Source organism: Oratosquilla oratoria, chromosome 1 (assembly GCF_046742065.1).
Source record: "Oratosquilla oratoria isolate Oo_2021 chromosome 1, ASM4674206v1, whole genome shotgun sequence".
Taxonomy (NCBI): domain Eukaryota; kingdom Metazoa; phylum Arthropoda; class Malacostraca; order Stomatopoda; family Squillidae; genus Oratosquilla; species Oratosquilla oratoria.
This window is the reverse complement of record NC_134777.1, coordinates 118,771,716-118,790,356: the sequence shown is the minus strand read 5'-3', so window position 1 is coordinate 118,790,356 and position 18,641 is coordinate 118,771,716. Positions and strand designations below refer to the sequence as shown.

At 42.8% G+C, this 18,641-nt stretch overlaps 1 protein-coding gene across 1 annotated transcript; it reads right to left on the bottom strand.

The window, feature by feature from the left end:
* Positions 1-293: 293 nt before the first annotated feature.
* On the bottom strand, positions 294-3,453 carry LOC143031222 (uncharacterized). Its single transcript, XM_076194798.1, has 8 exons — positions 3,336-3,453; positions 2,866-2,997; positions 2,351-2,478; positions 1,995-2,253; positions 1,818-1,871; positions 1,553-1,671; positions 1,368-1,432; positions 294-1,114 (listed from the first exon to the last, which is right to left on the bottom strand). Exons 1-8 carry the CDS (start codon positions 3,400-3,402, stop codon positions 973-975), a joined length of 966 nt encoding a protein of 321 aa, XP_076050913.1. The 5' UTR covers positions 3,403-3,453; the 3' UTR covers positions 294-972.
* Between the last annotated feature and the right edge of the window lie 15,188 nt (positions 3,454-18,641).

The following is an 18,641-nucleotide window of genomic DNA, read 5'->3' as shown; positions in this document are numbered from 1 at the left end:
AGTTGTCAGTGAACAAGCAGTAGCGCTAATCGACTGATAACTGGCCTCACGATTTCGATGATTGGTGGGTTGCCAAATGAAGAACTATTATGCCTGATTTTTTTTTTTTTTTCGTAGAAGAAAATATTGTGGAGATACCAAACATTTATCGATGTACCTCTCGCAGTAAACGATGCTCATGGGTTCATAAGATTGATGCCAGATATTCATTCGGGCATTTGTAAGAAAGAAAAGTGATGAAAAGTGATGTTTTGTTTATTTGCTTCAACACATCATAACCATATAAAGCCAATGAACATGTAAACAAACATGAATACGGAAGTGTAATATAAGAAAACATTGCTTATATACATAAATAAAATATCAAACTTTGTACATGATAAGCCTCTCAGTTTAAAGCTCACTTATATATATTATCTTACACACAGTAATGCACTACTTGAAAAGCACACAAGCACATCACAGATTGGTAGTGTCTGTCGAGTTCTTCGACACAGAATCAAAGCAGATACGCCGCTGTGTACTGAAAGAACATTGAGGACCCTCTGGAACTCCCCCGAGGATCCTCAAAAGTATTCATGAGGGCGTATTACATATAGGAAAGTGTTCCGTAAGTTAGAATGAGTTAGGGTGTTTGCTTTTTTTTCAAGGGGGAGAGGGGAGGTTGTTAGATGGTCGTCTACGTTATTCAGAGAAATTTTTGTCCACACAGTGCCAACATATATTAGGAACAGCGAGCACGGAAATGATGTTGAAGTTGTGTGATGGATTTTGATGTCTTTTCTATATGGTCACTCAGGTCAGATTAGAGCCAGTTTTAGTCAAGGGGGAAAGGAGGAGGGAGGGGAAGAGGAAGGGAGAGGGGTGCTGGAGGAGAACGGGGAGGGAGGCAGGACCATCGATGGCCCCTTCTCATAGGACGAATTAAGATTAGACGACATCAGTGGTGGAGAAAGCTGCCCCGTTCCGTCCTCACTGACATCCGCAGCTGTTGATAGAGGTTATGGTACGGTTGGACCCGTCCCGTTCGGTCACATAAAGGGTTTCCACTGTTGTCGGGGCACATCTCGAGCTGGTTTTGACCAGAGACATGAGGCAGCCTCCTTCCTCCTCTCTGTAAAAGTAAACGTCTTCGTCATGTTTGGTTGCTACGCTGATAGTGAGGGTAGGGTGTGGGGGGGGGGGGGATGAACCATACAAGCAATCAAATTTACCAAGAATGTCTAGCTATATGTATCCTTGAATGCATGCGTTCACGTAAATGTAAATTAGAACTGGAGTTATTTGGTAAGTAGAATATGGAGAACTAGACTTCATGTTGATTATTTATGTAATATTTAAGACAAGAGATAAGGACACGGGCGCACCTGAGCACACAGTGGTCCTCGGGTGCCGGTTCGCACTCTCCAACGCACGCGCCCACATCAAGCACCTGCGGAAGAAAATCCTCATTCAAGAGGGATCCAACGTCAGCTTAGAGAACATTGTATACTCAACAATATGGTGTCTGGACAAGGAATTTTCTGCACAGGAAAATGCCCCTGTTACGTGCGCTTGCCTTTGGTGTGGCGACGCCGTCCAGTGAGTAGTCGTAGACGTGCTCGTAACGACTCGTCCTGTAGCAGGAGGGTTCGCAGCCACACGCTTCCACCACGGAGATGCACTCGGCCCCTTCGGGAGGGAATGGCCGTGTCAACAACTTTGTTAGTACTCGTTTTTTTGTGTGTAATTGGTTACTGATAACGGCTATTCTACTTTCCCGGAAAAATGTAAAGATATGTTTAGTGCAAAAGGAACACAAGACGGGACCAACTAACCATTAGGTCCTTCAATGGATTTAGTTTTGGTCTTGATTGGTCGGCAGTTTAGATCTGAAAGGAGACAGAGTCATGCCATTATCTGAAGGAGACACGTTCAGAGATTCACTGCACTCAGCTGCCAGACAACTTCGGTTTACCGTATAAACCTCCTTCGATTTCGGCCTGAGCACCTACCTTGGCTGCAATGCCCCTTGCACTGCCCGACATCGAGCGTCGTCTCGAGCGGCGTTCCCTTGTGAAGAGTCGTTACTTTGGGTTTTCGCTGGCAGAAGCATACCTTGGGCTGACAGTCACATGCGGTAATGACGCCGACGGTGACCGTGCCCTGTATTGTTGGTATGCGCTCCACACGGTAGGACGTAGGCTGGCACGATTCAGTCTTATTGGGGCACGACGCTGTGCTTCGCTGGCGCTCCGAGTGAATCAGGAACAACTGGAAATAACAGCGCACGTTACACAGGCACACTTTTGCGTATAGATAATGAACAGTATCTGTCTCTCTGGTTCATTCGAACAAGCTCACTTTTCACCTGGCGAGGGTCCATGTCAGGATTTTCGTGCATTAGGCGCCGGAACTCCGTCCTGTGGAGCTTCCGGGGTGCGTTGCAGTGCTTCCTGCACCTCCCGATGTCCACGTGGATCTCTTCTGCAGTTGTTACTGTAAACGAATCAGCAATGAATACATAGCCCACTACGCAAATTGTAGGTTCACACTGGCACACACATTCATACACACACTCGCACAGACACTCACTCAGCAGCGAAAATGAACTACCACCCCCCTCTACCTGGCGCTGCAGACTGATTCAATTTGCATTCCAGGTGCGCCCGACGGCCCCAGCCATCGTGCTCTACAACTCAGGGCGGTCACGACTTGGGCTCCTGAACAGCTGTCTCGTGTAATTAAATATCTACTGTTTTCACCTCGACATGTTTATCTTTACGTGCCGCTGTGCCTGACGGTGATAGGCTAAGATATGTACGTGGGGGCTGGTTGCATGCGGTGCTGCCTCAAAAGACAGTCTCAAATTGAGGTGCTGCGTACCTGACAACCCGACCCTCTTCATCTTGACCTCTCTCGTGCAGCAGTCGAAGTGTGGCTTCGAGTCCTCAGGCTCCAGTGCGTCCTCAGCTTCGTTTGTGGAGTCGTCCTCGTGCCTTTCCCGTATCCGACCTGCTGGTGGAAATTAATCGTCACTCTTTTGATCGCCTGCGTCTGCCAGGAGGGGGTGTCGGCCGATCGACCAAGTGAACACGGGCGGCGTGGCGGCCTTTTTGAGAGGTTCAGCTCAGACCTACCGTCGTGCCCAGGTGGGAGCTGCGAAACGGCCTCCCATTTAGCCCGGCATTTATTGTCGGGAACATGTACTTGCGGAAATATGTCACCACTTGTTCCACTCAGGTATTGGGCGGGGGTGGGGGAAGGGCATTAGAAAGGGATTGGATTGTCCGTAACACTGACATTGTACTGGGGGAGCGGCGGCGGGCCTTTGGTGCTTGGCCAGGCTTGCCTACCTTGCGTTCTAGCGGCAGAACAGATCACAAGGAGCGCGAGGCTTAGTTTGATAACGCAAAGGCTCATGATGCTTTGGAAGGGCCACAGCTACTGAATGTGGCGCGGCTCGAGGGCCAAGCTTATATAGTGTGTAGTGTCGGCTCGCCGGAGCTGGGTCCTGCACGCCTTGCAACTGGAAACGGGCTGAGTAAGGAAGGGGGCCTGTCTCGCTCGTAATAATTGCGGGGTGGGAGGTGGTGGTGGTGGTGGTGAGGGGGCGTTGGGGGTTGACTTGGGTGGCGGTCAGACGCCCGCCGAGGGGAGGTGCTAGACATACGGTCCTCGGCTTTGCAGCCACTCATCGTTCTTTGCTACTATCACTTAACACCGCCCATCCCCGCCCGCACCTGGTCTCCCTTATATGGAACTGTGAACTTATCCGCGATACCTCCGGCCAGCAGACAATGAATGGGGGGGAGGGGGGTACACATCCATTCATTCGGTCTTTGGGCTCAGACCTGGGTTATGTGTCGCAAGCCACACGCCCCATTCATTCGACTTGGGGGTGGAAGGGTGGATGGGTGGGTCACCTCCCTGGCGTGTCGCTGTACCAAAGACTCCGATCGTAAAGGTGGGGGGAATCTACAGTTTTGAAATGTCACAAAGGCCATTCTTTAGACCTGGAAAGTGACCACATCCCGCAGTGTTGTAAGCTTCGTTTAACGTTTTCCAGTTAGCTTTTGTAATAAGTGACTCTACATTACCAAAAGTGACACGCCAAGGCTCATGACAAAAAATGAGAGACTTAAGCCATATAAGAATTATCAAATAAACAAACAGAATTCAGTGCTGATTGAGCTTACCCACGAATCAACGAATTTCTTTTGAATTCGGAAGTGGCAATTCCAATAATTTAGATACAGCATGACATCTCATATCATAACATCTATGGCTGACACTTCAAGATGTGGCTTATAAACATGACAGTCTATAAAATTCATTGGGTCCTTCAGTCAGCCCCAACTGATTATATACATACGTTGTCATCCTGGTTAACATAGGCCAGGACATTTTACCTTTTGAGTTGTGGTTCAAAATGCATTACTTTTGTATGTCAATGTTGCCAACATTTACAAGTGAAATTGTTCTTAGCTGTCATCCGAATTCAGTGAGATGTTGGAGCTCGAATCCTATTGTTTCTCGCCGCGACAAGGCCCGCCGGATCGCATGCGCGCGGCTGCGTCGTGAACGTTGTTGGGGACCTGAAGATTTTTTCTACACCCCTGCCTCGCGTCGTTGGAAACATTTTATTTTTTTTTCTGAACTAATTTTGCCAAAATTAAGAGGTTCTGGGTTGAGGCCGCAGTTATTCATATCAATGTAAACTAAAATTTCCTAAGTTCTTTACGGCTCAGTGCTGATATTAATCATTGAACGCTTGTTCTTACTTTTAAACGAGATGAGTAATCTAATCCACTGCATATTCTGAAATATAACCTAAAAAAGAAGGGAATATAGCGTTTAGCGGAAGAGTTTATTGTGCAACGAGGTCTCAGAACAAGTACCCTTTCGTTGCACCTGAGGGTGTTTAATAGGCGCTGAATAGAATTGCCTGGCGGTAGATAGAATAAAACACGTCGCTAGGAGCAGTGAAATGATAGATCGAGATAGGCCTAACTTTTCCGCTGCGGGGGGTCTGGGCTGAATAAGATCGCCTGGCGGCAGTCAGACGAATGGTCAATTGGTCATCAACAGTGAAAGGATTAATAACAACGATTGTATGCTAGTAGGCGCTCATAATATTTCAAGAAATGAGCATGTCTATGATAACTTTAGTGTAATCTTTAAACTTGAATACAGTTCTCAATAATGGATTCGGCGGAAATTGTTGTATTGTGGTGGAAATGGAGGCAGTGTCAATATCTACGACTCTCGATGTTCGGAGTGATCTGAAGACGATGTTAATTTGTGCACCAAATATTGCGAGGCTAATTATAACAACGAAGAGAAAGTTTGTGAATGATTCTGAGAACACTGATGGTAAAGAAGACAACCATTGTCGTTTAATGGTTATGATTTGGCGAAAGTAGAATTAAAGTCTATAATTATCTATAATAATCATGATAGTGGACAACAGCAAATATAGTATTATTTATGGTGATCAGATGGAAATGGTAAAATTTTGTTATTTGCGATGGTAACATGATGATGACAGTGTAGTCCTTTTATATATATATTATATATATATATATATATATATATATATATATATATATATATATATATATATATATATATATGTATATATATATATATATATATATATATATATATATATATATATCTTTTATCCTTTCTTCTTGTCTTATTGCCCTCATTTTAGTCTTTATGCGCTCCTTACACACTTCAAGTTTGTTGATAAGAATGAAACCTTTCCAGGAGAAACTTTTTATATGACTTACATAATTTAAATTTTAAGACATTTCATTTCCAGTTGCCCGAATATTAACCGAACTGTATAATGCCTTTTCTAGGAAGCATGGTCCGTTCTGTCCTTTATTTTGTTATTTCTTTTTGATATACTGGACATTTAATACTGTTTTGCAAATGTTTGTTGTGTGAGTAGTTCTTATTTGTGCAGTTTATGCACGTTTTTCGTGTGCATATTGAGAAAGCTTATGGTTCTGTGTACATCTTGCACAGTTCTGCTCATTAGCACAGCTTCTGGGCCGAAACACCGACACTTAAAACATTGACAGTTTTATATATATTTCTCCCATACAAATGAAATATATCACATTTCCCATTATCATACATTACTTTTCTAACGTTAGGTGTGTTTTATGATGGTGTTTTTTCTTCTTGATTTTTTCTCACATTCTTAAAATCTGCCATAATTTCCTCAAATCATTTGCCCTCCATTTGGATACTCTTTGCAGTCTTGTTATCATCCTTGCGTACATTGCAAAATTTGATCTTAGGCATGGCTTTTCCAGTTATGCCTTTATCTCATCGTTAGAGTTCAGTCTCTGTTTTTGTCTTTTCCACTTTCTTTGCCATCTTAATTCGTTAATAAGTGAATAAGTAATGTGTGCTTTCCACTTTGCTGCTTGTTATAACTCTTATTACTTATCAATTTTCATCTTCCTTGGTTGTTTTTATTATCAACATGGTCTTTGTTTTTCACTGGAACTTGTTCAATACGAGTCAGTTTTCTGTTTTCATTTTTGTATTTCCATTTAGTGTGTGTGTGTGTATACCTGTCTGTCTATCTCTGTATGTTTATCTAAAGTGCTGGCCTAAAATAGAAATTTAGATCTGACCCAAATTCGCCGGAAAATAGCATTGAAGTCGCTGTTAAGAAAGAAGTTAGGTTCGTATTGACCAATTTGACTATGAGCTATGAACGATGGTTACACATTGCGTTGGCGTCGTCGTCTTTATCGCGACGTGGAGTTGTTGTTGTTGTTATCTTTATCGTTACCTGTTGCGTTATTATCGTTATCGTAACCTGTGGCGTTATTATCGTCATCGTTACCTGTGGTGTTGTTATCGTTGTCGTTACCTGTGTCATTGTCGTTATTGTTATAGGTATCATTATTTGTGCCATCATCGTTATTGTTACCTGTGGCGTCCTCGTTATCTTTAAATGTGGTGTTGTTATCGTTAGCGTCACCTATGGCGTTTTTGCTATCATTGCCTTTGTCGTTATCGTTATTGTTAACCATTACCTGTTGTGTTGTCGTTATCGTTGCCGTTACCTGTGGCGGTGTTGTCGTTGTCATTAACGGTGTTATTTTATTGTAGGATAGAAATGTGGTCAGAGATCTGCTGCCTGAGTATAGCTCCCCTCCCTCCTTCCATCCTATTTCCCTCTTTCTATTCCCCCCTACCACACCACTTTCCCTTTCTAACCTATTTCTCCCTTTCTTTCCTCCCTCTTTCGGTACCATGGCCGAATGGTTAGTGTCACTTGCTAGTACGCATACGGTCTGGGTTCGAATCTTGGGTATTACGACACTTTACTTACATTGTTTCTGCTTGTAGTCAATTAAAACATGATGCAAAAATTGCTGACCACAGTACACTCAATTTTGAGTCGTTAGCGATATTTACAAGGTCGGCTCGAATCAGGAAAGTTTTGCACTATTTTGATCCCGATAGTGTGCGAGGGCGCTGGTCACGAGGGCGAAGCGCGAAGGACCTCCTCAGGAACAAGTGATCGTGGATTGAAGTTGTGACACTTAATCATATCAATAAAAATATTTGTTGTCACTGACACTTCATAGATTTTTTTCTTACGAACAATATTTTTTTTTCATTCAGCAGTATACGAGCCTATCATTTCGTCAAGAATTGATAAAACGATATTTTTTTTTTCTTTGGAAATTATGACTTAGTCTTAGAGAAAAATATTTCAAATTTATCTGAAAATGATTAACGAATCCTGTCGAATAATTGTAAAGGGCCGCCATTGAAAAAGAAATGCCTCATGATTCCCATGTCATGCCACGTATCCAAATATATCATTCTTAAGGAAAATTGGATGCTTTGCGGTGTCAAGGAATCAAACAAAGCAAAATATTTATAATAGGTATGATAAATTTTACATATGAAATCCATTTCCACTTGAAAATGGACACTTGTTTCACTCATTATCATATCCTCGTGACTACAAAAAAGGGTGTGAGATCACAGTAATTTCCCATGAAAGGGCCTGTGCTCATCCTCACTGAAGGCAGTTTACTCCGTTTGCGTGTGCATCAAGTGGGACTCAATATTACATAGGTGTAATCCTTGTGGCTTTGTCTCTATTATTGGCTAGTTGGAGGAAGAGGGTAACAATTCCAGATTGTCAGTTTATGTGAAAAAGTACTCAAAGCTGATTTTGGGTTCGGTCCGGAAACCGAGTGCCAGGCTCTTGGGGTTGCACTTCTTGAAAGAGATGAAGGTATTGATGGCTTTGAAAGTTGTATGGCGGGGAGTTGTTTCTCTCCGACGTCCGTATCGCTGGAGCGCCACGTGCAGGCTTCCAGGGTTGATCTCAATTAAATCGTATTTCTGTACAAACAAAACCATCCGGAGTTCATGAGACAACAGGATGGTTGTCGTCTGGATGCCACTGTGACGTGGCAACTTTTGAAACGCGCACTTGAAGCCTGTCATACTTTTGGCATTTGGTTTTATTTTCAGTCAGTTTCCACTTTTTCTTTTGTAGAGACAAGCAGCAGACGATGATATTCTGGAATCTACCCGGATGGGAGTTTCCAGACGGAAATCTTAAACAAAAATGAATATTACTTGATCCAGAAAGAAAAAAAACATCCTGGTACAAGAAAGTACTAAGCTCATTATTACATAGGTACAGGATTTTATTTTATATTTGTTTACATCAAGTGTGTTCATATGCTGTATTGAGACACTTGGGCTTTTCCCTTTGTCAGTATGCACTAGGATTGTTGTTGTTCCAGACATCATCGTTATCAATGTCGTAGTCTTCAATATAAACAATGTCAGGTTACTTAACCAGAGGTCTAAACCCTGCTCTCAGCTGAATAAAATCGTCCGGCGCTAGCCCATACAAGAAATCTCTAAATTGCGGAAGGGCAAATAAGGACGCAGGGACGCAAATGAAGGAGTATATGATAGTCGAATAAAATAGTCTAGCAGCTGCAACCAGAATAAAAAGGGAAATGGCATCCGGTACGGAAGTAGTTAGACGAAATATATGTAGCCATTTTGCTACTGAAAGTATATCACGGTTGGACAGAATAGCTTGGCGGCCATCAGAATAGAAGGAACTTGAAACATCTTGAGCACCGTATCTCTCAATCTCCTTCCCTCCTGAGAGTTCAGAATTTTTTTTTATGTCTAAGGGAATCCCTAAGATATTGCTTCTCTTTAATATTTTTTTGCATAAACAGAAGACGAAGATTACATGATAACGGATTCAAGCAAAAATAAGATGTTTGCTCAAGACTATTGACAATTCAAACAAATTACGGATACGAAATTAAGCACAAAATGCATTTTTGTCTATTCCTCGCGAAATCCTCTTTCGTGGTTATCTCCCTTATTAAGTAACGCTAACCTTTGTAAATACACACTGCAAGCACCCGGCGCGGTATCTGGCGTATTTGTATCCTATTGTTTTCAAATGTGTCATTTCATTGGTTTGAATGTCCTATGAACTTACCGTTGAGACTGCACACATTGTGATAAATGATGGTGTTCATACTTTGAATTTTAGTTTAACTAAGAGTAGACTTGGACTGGACACGGTGCGGCAGTAACCCGCCCACAGCAGTATCGTCCCCAAACACCGACGAATCACTTCTCTCTTTCTCTCTCTCACTTTCTCTCTTTCTCCCCCCCCCCTCTCTCTCTCTCTCTCTCTCTCTCTCTCTCTCTCTCTCTCTCTCTCTCTCTCTCTCTCTCTCTCTCTCTCTCTCTCTCTCTCTCTCTCTCTCTCTCCCTCTCTCTCTCCTTCCCGGTCTCTATCTCCCTCTCTCCTCTCCCCCCTCTCTCTCCCCCTCTCTCTCCTTCTCTCCCTCCTTCAGTCTCCTTATCTCCCTCCCTCATTCTCCTTCTCTTCCTCACACTCTCTCCCTATTCCTTTTCCCCTCCCTCTCTTGTTCTTTATCTCTCTCCTCTCCTCCCTCCCTCCTTCCTCTCTTCTTCCTCTCTCCCTCCCCTCCTCCCTTCCTCTCCTCCCTCCCCCGTCTCTCTCTCTCTTTCTCTCCCCTCTCTCTCTTCCCTCGCCCTCCTTCCCGGTCTCTATTTTCCTCTCTCTTCTCCTCCTCTCCTTCTCTTCCTCCCTCAGTCTCCTTCTCTCCCTCCCTCAGTCTCCTCTTCTTCGCACTCTCTTCCTCCCTCTCTCCCTCTCCCTCCCCACTCTCTCTCTCTCCTCTCTCTCTTTCCCCCCTCCCCCTCTCTCTTTCTCTCTCTCTCCCTCTCTCCTCTTCCCCCTCCCCCTCTCTCCCTCCCCCCCTCTCTCTCTCCCTCTCCCTCTCCCCCTTTCCCTCTCCATCCTCTCTCTCTCGCTCGCTCTCTTTCCCTCTCTCTCCCTTCCCCCACTCTCTCCCCTCCCCCTCTCTCTCCCTTCCCCCTCTCTCTCCCTTCCCTCTCTCTCTTCCCCCTCTCTCTCCATCGCTCTCCTCTCTCTTCTCTCTCTTGCTCTCCCTTTCCCCATGTCTCTCTCTCTCTCCCTCTCCTTCCCCCTCCCTCACACACACTATCTCCCTCTCTCCTTCTCTCCCTTCCTCAGTCTTTTCTTCCTCATACCCTCTCCTTCTCCCACTTCCCCCTCACCCTACTCCTCCTGTCCCCTTATCCTTCTATCCCCCTCTCTCTCCTCCTATCCTCTTATCCCCTTCTCTCTCTCCCTCTTTCTCTACCCCCTCTCTCTGCTCCCCCTCTCCTCCCTCTCTCCCTCCTACCCCTCTCTCTCCCCCTCTCTCATCCCCCTTTCTCTCGCCCTACCCTTCTCCCCCTCCCCCCTCTCCCATCCTCCTCGTCTTCCCATCACCCTCTCTTTTTCTCCCTCTCTTATCTCTTTCTCCCTTTCCTTTTGTCTAACACGCAGGGGGGACTAATCCTCCCTACGTGTTCGGAAATGCTCAGTGATGACAACCATTTTACAAACACAGCTGATAACGCCGAGTAATGGATTGACGACATTGCGAAACATTTCAGTGAGTGACTAAATTTTTGGGACACCCTGTGTGTTTCTAAGCTTTCTGGATGAAGCACATTCGAAGCAGGTTATACTAGTATTGTATATTTTCACGAACAGCCGTTATAGTAAAACGTGTGTAAGAAAGATATGTGGTTTATGAATTGCAACCTAGTATATATTATTAGTTTTCTTACGCCAGTAAAATACAATAATACACGACATTCTTGCGCTCGGGTTTATCTCTCCCCTCCCTCCTCCACGCACACACACACCTAGGCTCCCTTTCATTCTATCTGCCTAACATAAGGGTCGGGGTTGGGCACAGCCGTTGGGGGTGGGGCGGATGGCCTTATACAGTGCAGACTCGGGTGAGTTCATAGAGTTCCGCCGCTTCTCATTCATTAGCCCAAGCCCCAGCCCCTCATCCACCTCCTGATGCTCCTCCTCCCTCCTCTGCTCCCCTCCTTTACCTCGCCTTGCGCCCTCCGTGACCCTCCTTTGGGTGAGATTAACTAACGTGTCACAGATCACGGAGGACCCATCACCTTCCACACCCAGTAAACCTTCAGAGACCGTCTCAGATCTCACTCTTCAGGGGGAGTGCCCCAACAGCTGTCTCTACGCCCACTCCCACCCTTCGCTGCATTTTAGTCCCTTACATTCGGTTTAGCTGAGGAGCACCACAATCTGCTTTCCCGCCACGGTTGCTGACCACGATTTCCCACCCCATACAGATCCATTTTTGGCCGAATTGTAGAGTCCATGATTTATCACTCGTCAAAAGTGCTATTGGTTTCCACTTATTTCTTGGCCTGTTTGTGACCTATGGCCGTCGCTGCTCCCCGGGTGGTGGTCCGGCTGCGCGGCGCTGCTGAAAGGCCCCAGGGTCCATTTCGATGGAATCCGAGGTACCCTTTTTCATTGGCAGGTCTGCCTTCGCCTCAATCGAAACCCATCGTCCAGGACTCGGGTGTAACTGTCCATACCTACTTTTTGGCATCCGTGTTCTGCTCACACCCGTTTACATTCATATGTTCCTCTTGTTACTTTTTCGTCTCTTGGCATCTAATGGTAATTTTTATGGAAGGATCCAAGAGATTACCAATCAAATTACTGCTGTCTAGAGTGTAGACCAAGACCACCGTTTATACTTCTCTTTTCCTTGTGGGACCAGAACTTTGTGCCTGGGCGTGGTGGTCCTGCGAGGGGGATGTCGGAGAGAATCATCCCACTGCTACCCTCCCCCTTCTTCAGAACCAATAAAGAATATATACACACACACACATGTTGGGCCTCATTGTTTCTAGTGCCTTCATATACTTCTCATCAAGGATCGTGGGCCCCCCGTTACTTTCTAACTTTCTAACATGCGTGACCTTTCACTTGTTTTGTCTGCTTACGTGTTGTGCCCCAGCATGCGGTCTTATCGGAACGTATCCAGATTTCGCAGATGTCATACATGTCACGTTTTGGTACATGTCGTACAAGCACATGTTTTCGCGCCGAGATACATTCCTTCAATTTACGTGTTGTTCCTCAACATGTGCCTACGCACAAACCCGCGTTCTCTCGCAGTTCATGACTGCAATAAAATGTTCAAACTGGGCCTACTTTTCCTCTTTTAGGGTCATCAGCACTGCTAGTTTCTTTCAACTTTGCATACCGAGATTTGAAAGTTTCATCGTCTTGGGAATGTCGTCCATACTCGTTTTTCAACATCACTTGAACTGAAACTGAGAGTTTTGTCTTGATACCACACAACACAGTAGGCTTTCTCCTTTGCAGACGCCATTTTGCGACTGGTGGTTACAGAACCACCTGTACAGAAAAACAAGTTCAAGATTTGCTTTACATATAGTGCCATAACTTGAACGTTTCTATTGGTATAGTTGTTGAATTGTATTTTTCTTTGGTGAGGGGAAGACTTTATGCTCGCTCTGTAAATCTGCAGTAACGATAACGGTCATGACCAAGATAAAGAATACGTCGGAGTGTGATCATGGTGGATATCATCATTATGGTAATGGTAGTGGCTGCGGTTAGACTGTGGGCAGCATTTTATGTGACATTTATGGAGAATAATTGCGCGATATCTATTCATTCGCAACCTGTGTGGTAGCCAGTGTCAGGCTTCTTCCTTATGGTAGTGAAGCAACACGTGGGTTAAGTCCTAGATGCCGGCAAAGGATATCATTCGGACGTTTTGAGTATTGAACGCCGAGTCAGCAAGGGGATTAGACGGAGAGGGAGGTCCTTACAGAGTCGTAACTCCCACAGTTTTATTCTAAATGGAATAGCTCTGACCTGAGTTACTATTTATAAACGCAAATAGCCATGGATGTCCAAAAGACGGGGGGAAAGTGCACTGTTTATAACTTTTACGAAAACTGCTGGAAACCTGGAAACCAGGGTGAGACACTAGGGTCATGCATGCGTTGATGTTTTGCTCCAATACTTAATGAGTATGATACGTCGTATTGGCCATCCGTCATTATTCAGTCAGGCTTCCCCTTCAGAACATCGTAGCAAGTCTTACACTAACGAGATATTAGGCCATATCTGGAAGCTAGCGATGAATTGTGGACTGTTGGTATGGATAGATGAAGAAAATGGGAAAACATTGGACGCGTGGAGGCATGGTAGAGAGGGAAAGTCTTAGAAATCTGATGTTGACACGTCAAAGGCTTGGGGCATGATGACAAGAATGTCGAGGCATATGAATAAGAATGAAGCTGACAGTAGTTGAAGATATGTTAGGGTTGGTATATGCAACGTGACCAAGCCAGGTAGGAAAGTGAAAGAAGTAATATATTAGCTCTCAGGCATAAGATATGGTCAGGGTGTATGTAGAATAGTACAAATCTGTATGCATACATATATACATTGTGTATTCATATGCAATATATAAAATATATATATATATATGTATATATATATATATATATTTATATATATATACATATATATATATATATATTTGGAAATAGACTCTACCACTGGGATTCGAACCCTTGCCTAGGCGGCTTACGTCTTATAACGCAAAGGCCTTACTGACCATGCTATCACGACCCTTAAAACGAAACGACTTGGTTCACGGTCCAGTCGTTCCGCCAAGGGCACTCGGACGAACATGCTACGTAATGTATTTCATCGAATCCTTCATGCAGGTTAGTCTTCCGACAAGTGTTTTTATAATTTGACAATTTTTGGAAATAGACTCTACCACTGGGATTCGAACCCTTGCCTAGGCGGCTTACGTCTTATAACGCAAAGGCCTTACTGACCATGCTATCACGACCCTTAAAACGAAACGACTTGGTTCACGGTCCAGTCGTTCCGCCAAGGGCACTCGGACGAACATGCTACGTAATGTATTTCATCGAATCCTTCATGCAGGTTAGTCTTCCGACAAGTGTTTTTATCATTTGACAATTTTTGGAAATAGACTCTACCACTGGGATTCGAACCCTTGCCTAGGCGGCTTACGTCTTATAACGCAAAGGCCTTACTGACCATGCTATCACGACCCTTAAAACGAAACGACTTGGTTCACGGTCCAGTCGTTCCGCCAAGGGCACTCGGACGAACATGCTACGTAATGTATTTCATCGAATCCTTCATGCAGGTTAGTCTTCCGACAAGTGTTTTTATCATTTGACAATTTTTGGAAATCCCAGTGGATGAGTCTATTTCCAAAAAATTTCAAATGATATATATATACATATATATATATATATGTATATATATATGTATATATATATATATATATATATAATATGTGTGTGTATGTATTTATGCATGTGTACATATGTGGATATGATTATATATATATATGGTCAGGGTGTATGTAGAATAGTACAAATCTGTAAGCATACATATTATATTGTGTATTCATGTGCACTATATATATATATATATATATATATATATTTATATAATGTGTGTGTATGTATTTTTTTGTGTATATATGTGGATATGTTTATATATATATATGTATGTATATATATATATATATACATATATATATATATATATATATATATATATATGTGTGTGTGTGTGTGTGTGTGCGTGTCTGTGTGTGTGTGTTTGTGTGTGTGTGTGATTTTTTTTTTCAAGGAAGGTGTCTTCTCAAGCGTGGGTATCGCCGGCTCACCCACATGAATGAACTATCTCCTGTAAACAAATACATAGTCATAAAAAAAGAGGAAGAAAAATGCGCGAAAGGGTTAAACAGGGATATTTTCCAATTGGCCTCCATTATGTAATCTGAAGCACTTACACACACACACACACACACACACACACACACACACACACACACACACACACACACACACACACACACACACACACACACACACACACACACACACACGCCTCGTGGCGCAGTGGTTAGACTTCCTGACTGCTACTATGGCGGTCGGGGTTCGAATCCCGCCCAAGGCTGAAATAATTTCAGTATCTCTGCGCTGCGAGTTGTTACTCCAACTCTCGTGGGTGGAGAGTTGGGTGTGTGTGCACGTGTAAGGTCACAGCATTACCTATAGGTCGGTCATATATGAGCTCTTAGTTTTCTTCCGGGAGGGAAATATCTGTCGATCACGAGTCCAACACGTGATTCAAGACCATGGTGAATTACACACACACACACACACACACACACACACACACACACACACACACACACACACACACACACACACACACACACACACACACATATATATATATATATATATATATATATGTCTATATATGTATATATATATATATATATATATTTATATATATATATATAAGTCAAATCAGCCATCGTGAGTCCATTGCTGAATAAAAGCCTCCTTCATAGCATTCTATGATTTACACGACCGCACTAACCTCTGCCACGTCACTCCTGCAAACTTCTCTATCTCGTCTCTCCACCATCTGTCTGATCTCCCTCTTCCACGTTTCCTATCTCGCAGCGTCCACTTAGTAACACACTCCATCGCTCATCAGTCGTTCGCACCAACTTGCCCAATTCCACTTCCTCTCTTTTACCGCCTCCACAATATCCTTCTCTCTAGTCTGCTCTGTCACCCAACTTGCTCTCTTTCGGTCTCTCAGCGTTATTCCCATCATTGATCTCTCCATTCTCCTCTGTGCAATCCTTAGCTTTGTTTCCATCGCCTTCGTCAGTTTCCAAGTCTCACACCCGTAGATTGTTGCTGGCGGAATGCATTGATTGTAAAATTTACATTTCAAACATAAAGTTAGAGAGCCTCTCAGGATTTTATTATATTTACCAACCACTTTTTAACCAATTGTAATACGTCTTTTTATTTCATTATCATGCTCTTTGGTTATTTTGACCACCTGGCCTAAATAATTATACTCTTTAACTTCAAGACTCTCACCATCGATTATAATCTCTTTACTTTGAATTTTCGTGTTGAACATTACTTTGGGTTTGCTCTTATTTATTTTTAAACCTACTTTGAGACTTTCCTTCTTCAGATCACTCAGCATATCTTGCAGGTCTTCTGCTCTTCCTGAAATAAAAATAATGTCATCTGCATATCTTAGGTGGTTCAAATATTCGTCATTAATCTTCAAACCCTTCTCTTCCCAACTCAATCTTCTGAAAATCTCTTCCAAACAAGCCGTAAATAATTTGGGTGAAATGGTATTGCCTTGCCGTACTCCTTTCTTGATCTTGATCTTTTTTGTATTTTTATATAATCGAATTATAGCGGTACCTTTCGCATAAATCTTTTTTAAAACTCTTACGATCTGTTCGTTTGTACCCTGGTTGCATAACGAGTTTAGTATTGCTATTTGTTCTACCGAGTTAAAGGCCCTTTCGTAATCTACAAAAGCTAAACAGAGAGGTATATTGTGTTCTGTTGTTTTCTTGATTAGTTGGTTCATCGCCTGCAAATGGTCGAGTCGAGTGGCCACTCCTAAATCTTGCCTGTTCTCTCGGTTAGTTTATATTTAAAACTTGACTTAATCGATTTGTAAGGATCTTGGAGAATATTTACATTTGATAGCAAGCTAATCGGTCGATAGTTACTAAGGTCCTTCTGGTCTCCTTTTCTATGAAACAAAATCACTATAGCATTGCACCACGATTCAGGACCGCTTTCTTGACATGAGCAGTGGGTGTACAACTGAGTCAACCTAATATGAATTTTTTCCCAGTGTCTTTCAAGAGATCTATCTTCCCAAGGTGCTTTTCCTCGTTTCATAGTTTTTAGAGCAAATTCTATTTCTTTTGTAATCTGGTACACTACTAAAGTCTACAGATGAATTTACTGACGCAACTACCGTCTTCGACGAATGAAGCTCTTGGTAAAATTCTTCTACTCTTTTTACCATTCTGTCTGCATTTAATGGTTTCTCCATTCCTATCTTTCAGACATATCATTTGCTGTCTTCCTAAAGTATGTCTACGCTTGGTTCCATTAATACTTTTACCTTTCCGAATAGTTTCCTCTATTTCATCCATGTTTCTCTTTCTTTTCTCTGATCTCTGCCTTTTGTTGATAAGCTTGTTTAAGTCTACTCTTTCTATTTCGTCTCTCCTGCTTTTAATCTGTATGGTCCTTCTTCTTTTAATTAGGTCATTTGTAGTTTTGGAGTATTTGTTTTCTCCAATACTTGTACTGCCTACTTTCTCTGCCGATTCCCTATTGATATTCACTAAATTCAGATTCAAATCTTCGACGGTATACATACATACGAGTACATATAAGGCTACCTCCCTTGTAAGGGGGAAAAGCCTTTGGTATATATATATGTATATATATATATATATATATATATATATATATAATGTGTGTGTATATATACGGTATGTATATGTATGTATATATAATGTATATATATATATATATATATATATATATATATAATGTGTGTGTATATATACGGTATATATATATATATATATATATATATACATATATACATATATACATATATACATACATACATACATACACAATACCGGGTTTTGGTCAATTATGCGCCCTTAACTTTAACCTTTTTGAGGTGAATATAATCATCTGGTGTAGGCTAGAACGGAGAATGTAAGGGGTAGTGTCAAGTCGGGAAGGTTAGTTTTAAAATATGAAAATGTAAGACTGAATATTGTATATCAAGAATTGTAACAACTGTTGCGTTCCCGTCACAACGGCGTTAGCCAATAAAATCTGTTGGATATCTGAATGAAATAGGGGGAGGGGTAGAATAGAACTTGTAAAGGAACTGGGGAAACGAACCCCAGGGAGGAAGAAGGACACAGGGTAGGAAAACAGAAGTTTGGGGAGAATGTCTCAAAGCTACGTCAGGGTGGGGGGAGGCGACATGGGAGTAAGGGCTGGAAGAGGGAATGGAGGAAGAAAGGGAAAAGTGTGTGAGTAGGTGGCGGGGGGCGGGGAGTTAAGGAAAATACAAGACGAAAAGGAGCAATTAAAAGAGAAGAAAGGATCACTGCTGAACTAATGAAATTTTGGTGGAAACTTCAACTTGCCAATGTTAGAATGGTACAGGTCTAAAACATAAGAGTAGGAAGGCAAACAGGTAGACGAAGAGGAGAAAGGAAAAGGGAGGGAAGGGGATGCATTGCGTGTTGAGCAGCTTATGGAGTTGCCAACGAATC

Bases quoted from the DNA above. Each gene is read 5' to 3' on its own strand.
- LOC143031222 (XM_076194798.1), bottom strand. From the start codon at position 3,402: ATGAGCCTTTGCGTTATCAAACTAAGCCTCGCGCTCCTTGTGATCTGT. The intron at 2,998-3,335 runs GTAGGCAAGCCT...AATTTCCACCAG, and splicing joins TTCTGCCGCTAGAACGCAAG to CAGGTCGGATACGGGAAAGG. The intron at 1,672-1,817 runs GTTAGTTGGTCC...TCCCTCCCGAAG, and splicing joins ATCCATTGAAGGACCTAATG to GGGCCGAGTGCATCTCCGTG.